Source organism: Aulonocara stuartgranti (assembly GCF_965226115.1).
Source record: "Aulonocara stuartgranti genome assembly, chromosome: 13".
Taxonomy (NCBI): domain Eukaryota; kingdom Metazoa; phylum Chordata; class Actinopteri; order Cichliformes; family Cichlidae; genus Aulonocara; species Aulonocara stuartgranti.
The window spans coordinates 25221310-25225664 of NC_138949.1; the positions used below are offsets into that span (position 1 = coordinate 25221310).

The 4355-nt window shown below is 42.3% G+C and overlaps 1 protein-coding gene across 1 annotated transcript; it reads right to left on the bottom strand.

Moving 5' to 3' along the window:
* Positions 1-219: 219 nt before the first annotated feature.
* six2a (SIX homeobox 2a) lies at positions 220-4006 on the bottom strand. Its single transcript, XM_082557054.1, has 2 exons — positions 2926-4006; positions 220-1520 (listed from the first exon to the last, which is right to left on the bottom strand). Exons 1-2 carry the CDS (start codon positions 3483-3485, stop codon positions 1208-1210), a joined length of 873 nt encoding a protein of 290 aa, XP_082413180.1. The 5' UTR covers positions 3486-4006; the 3' UTR covers positions 220-1207.
* Positions 4007-4355: the final 349 nt, after the last annotated feature.

Consider the following 4355-nt stretch of genomic DNA (forward strand, 5'->3'; position numbering starts at 1 on the left):
CATAAATCCTAAATACTATCGTTCAAGCAATATTTCTGTAACACTGTAAATATCGACGTTTACGTGCAGATTCTCTAAAATACGTTTTATATATTTTGTCCTCCAGCTTATATGGTTTTATAATATTATAAGGAGGTGACCCGTAAGAGACGAAAAAAAATGCCAAGAAAATGTCAAGAATCATTCAGAATCAAAGAAATTCTCGACTTTATTCCACGTGTTTCTTTTTTTTTTTTTTTTATTGTAAAGGGTATATGAAACTATAGGTGAATCGTTTTATGTTTCATCATTTATCGCAGAGTTTACATGCAGTCTCTCCCCAAATTAAAATGCAAATAATTATAACAATAATATCAAGGGGTTAGAATATTTTATCTTATCACAGCCCCTATGAGACACGTTTAACTGGCATACTCCATCAGCCCACCCTCCCCCAGACAAACAAACAAACAAACAAACAAACAAACAAACAAACAAACAAACAAACAAACAAACAAACAAACAAACAAACAAACAAACAAAAATAACCTTTTATGGCTCTCTTTAAAAACCCCATGTAAACAGAAAGGCGATGGGTACACGTAACTTTGTGCCCATAGAGTCTGGTGATAAAGGTTAATCTAAACCCCTAAAATAACAACTGTAGGCTAATAGTAACAAGAATTAAGACACTTTATTGTTATTGTTTTCAACAATATAACATATTACGTTTTTACATTCCGGTAAAGTTTTCTTTCTTTCTTCCTTCTTTTCTTCTGTTCTTTCTTTTTATCAATTTTTTATCCCCAGCCCTGCAGCAAAACAAGCCATCTCAAAAAACTACTACTTTTACTTACTTTTTCCAAATTATATTTTCCTCAAGCGAATTAACGGGGGGGAAAAGTTCGGTAGGGTCCTGTTTAAGTATATTTGGAAAGTTCTTAAGTGCTCTGCTCTGAACTCTTGATTCTAGAAAATCCCCGAAACAAGGGCTCGTTCAGTTTGGGGATAAGAGGAGGTGTTGCGCTCACTGGCAGGTTTTCCTCTCTCCACTTGTTGAAAAAGATTTTAAAGGTTGAATATGAGACTAAATGATTTGTTACGGTGGCTGTTTTCGCAGTGTTCCAGTCTGTCTGCCTTGCACCGTGCCGCAAGTGCTTGAAGCTTAACTCACACCACCTCGTAAATTATTTTCCCCCAAAAATGGCGCTCCATTCAGTGACGGCTTTTAAGAGCCGAGGTCCACTAGATTAGAAGACATAGGGTTCAGTATGGTGTCATGATGCAATGAGTGGTGATGGTGCATCGAGTCTGGGCCGCTGGGTACCGGGATTGCGCTGGGTCCCGGCGGGGGCGCAAGGCCATGCAGGGACGGTAAACCGGGGTTTGCGCCGAGGAGCTGAGCCGGACTCGGAGACGTATGATCCGGAGTCCCAGAAGGTGTTTTATCGTCGTCCGAGCTCCCCAAAATAGTTTTATTTCCATTAATAGAAGAAGTCAATGGGTTGTGACTGTTGCCGTTGGAGTTCTCGTTGTTTTCTCTGCGAACAGAAACCAAAGTCACACATCAGTTTGGTACAAATGCGGAATTACAGCACATCTGCGAAAAAGTGCATAACAACCAGGAAGATTTAGGTGAACTGAAATTTTCATATCTCGGAGTAAAACCTACAGGAACAAAGACACCAGCTAATTGTAGCTTAACATGTTTAAGATTGCATTAAAAATATGAACATGAACACACACTTGAATTAAAGTGGCACACACAATTCTGTTGTGTTTACTAGAATATTTATTGGGTTGTGACACTTTTACAACAGCCATAATAATCTCATTAATGTATCAGTTCTTAGTCTGGTTATTTATTAATGTTCACACGAGAATACGTTGAGGCACGTGTGCCCAGATGCAATCACTTAGCCAGCAAAAATAATTAGAGGGTCAATTCACTACAGAAGCGCTATATTAAATATCAGTAGTAGAGAGTGACTGGAAGATAATAAATCCATCTGACTACTGAACTTGCATGAAACTTTTAGAGCAAGTTAATTTAACCATAGTGACCCGTGGAGAAGCTCAACCTGAGGAAGTCCTCGGCCACTCGAGGAGAGCTTGTCCACAGCTCTAAATAAATGACAGGCCTAATCATTCTGAAACGCGTGCGTACTGCGTATGGCATAGTTCATAGGTTTGCTGTGAGGCTTTTCTCAGTGGGAAGACATGATTTACGTGGAGCTTTCAGCCCAAATTAGTGGCCAGGGGGTGAAAGAAGACACCGACCCAGTGAACACCTGACAAAAACACATCTCCCGCACCTCTCTACATGCCTGGCTGTATAATTTCCAAACTCTGAAATGTGCAAACGACTCATAATGAAATGTCAGCCTGGCTGATATGAAGACCAGACAACAAGCCACATCAATTACACCGCAAAACATCTTTCATACGTGTTCTGATATGTTTCCTTGCATATACCATGTGTTCATCCAGTGTCTGTGATTCACAGTAGTCTGCATATATTTCTTCTCTGATCTTAACGTGAAAGTCAAGTTTCATGTTATAATCAGTGTGGTTACTAAAACATAAAAGTGGGGTAAAAGCAACTTTTATAACCTTGTAATTTACCTGACAACACGTCTTTCATTTCGTGCGTTTCAACTTTTAATAGGGGCTTATACAGTTATCACAGAAATACACACAGTGTAACTTTAATTTGTGGCGATTGAATAAGATCTGAGAATATGTCCATGCTATCTACGTTAAATAAATTTCCAGATGTAGGTCAGAAATTTATTTTTGCATACAGAGTCAGCAGTGGCAGTCCGTGACTCAGCAACAGTTTGGAACTACCTCCTATGTTTTGCTTGATGTGACAATGATAAAAAAAAAAAAAAGATAATCTAATCTGAGATTAGCGTCTGTTTTAAGAAGTAAATATACTCCTACCTTTCCTTTGCCTCAGCCGCTCGATCTCTCTGCCGTCGGTTTTTGAACCAGTTGCTGACTTGCGTGGTCGTGAGTCCCGTGGCCTCGGCCAGCTCTCTTTTCTCCCGTGGGGATGGATAAGGGTTGTGGGTGTACCACTCTCGGAGGATACTCCTGCTCTTCTCTTTGAAGCAATAGCTCGTCTCCTCTCCGTCCCAGATAGAGCGGGGCAGGGGGAACTTTCTCCGGACGCGGTACTTCCCTACGGCGCCGAGCGGACGGCCTCTCAGCTTCTCTGCCTCGATGTAGTGCGCTTTGAGCCACAGCTGTTGCAGCTTCGGGTGGTTGTGCGGCGAAAACTGGTGGCTCTCCAGGATCTTGTAGAGCTCTCGGAAGTTCCCCCGATGAAAAGCAACTACGGCTTTCGCTTTGAGAACACTCTCATTTTTGTGGAGGTGCTCGCACGCCGGGAGGGACCACAGAAAGCGCCCAAGACGCTCGATGTTCCCCCCTTGCTGGAGGACTTCGCAGACACAAGCCACTTGTTCTTGCGTAAAACCAAACGTCGGAAGCATGGACATGGCGACAAGTAAACCAATACAGATTATATTGTACCTTCCACGTCTCTCCTCTCAGTGTCTCATTAAATCAAAACGCATTAAGTCCATAAGCGTCAAAAAGTCCCCAAAAGAGTTACCTAAAACGTAAAAGTGCCCAAGGTTAGGCAAAGTCCAACTGCGTATTATGGAATAAGCTCAAGTCCGTTCAGCCATGCGAAACCCCAGGCGACTATTCTCCATAAAGTTGCTAAGAAAGAAAGTTGCTACTCCTTCCACCGTCCTCCACCTTTTCTATGCCGTTTCAACATAAACTACTCCCGGAGACCGGGCTCGCTGGCTCGTTTTAATAATATTATTCTAAACTGGCAAGACAAGCGATTATATGAACTCTGATTGGTCGGTTATCTGACCCACGGATGGTGAGGATAAGACAATAGCCTTAGTCAAATTATTTGCCATGGTTACGCTGTCACTCAAAGTAACCCGATATGCTTTGAGGTGGCTCCCTGGCAAAATCAACCTGATTGTTCCCTTCACGACCAGCCCGCCTACCAATAGAAGAATTGCTCAGATTTTTCCTTCTAAAACACTTTTTTCTTCCCCTTCACGTTGACAGACACCTCAGGCAGCCAAAGAGCGTAAAGCTGTGAGGAGCGTGGATGAGAAGAGCGGCGTTGATCCCACAGCCCGGGGAAGGATGGCGCCAGAGTGCACGGAGCCTGCTGCAGTTTGTCTTCATGTCCCTGGCAGCTCTCACAAATCAATCAAGATCTCCTTAATGCTTGGAACTTTAAAGTTAGTGTCTTCATTATTCCAAAGACGTGAAATAACTGTCAACAAGTGACAGATTGTTAGACGGGTTTGAAAAAAAATGTTGCCACTTTTTTATAA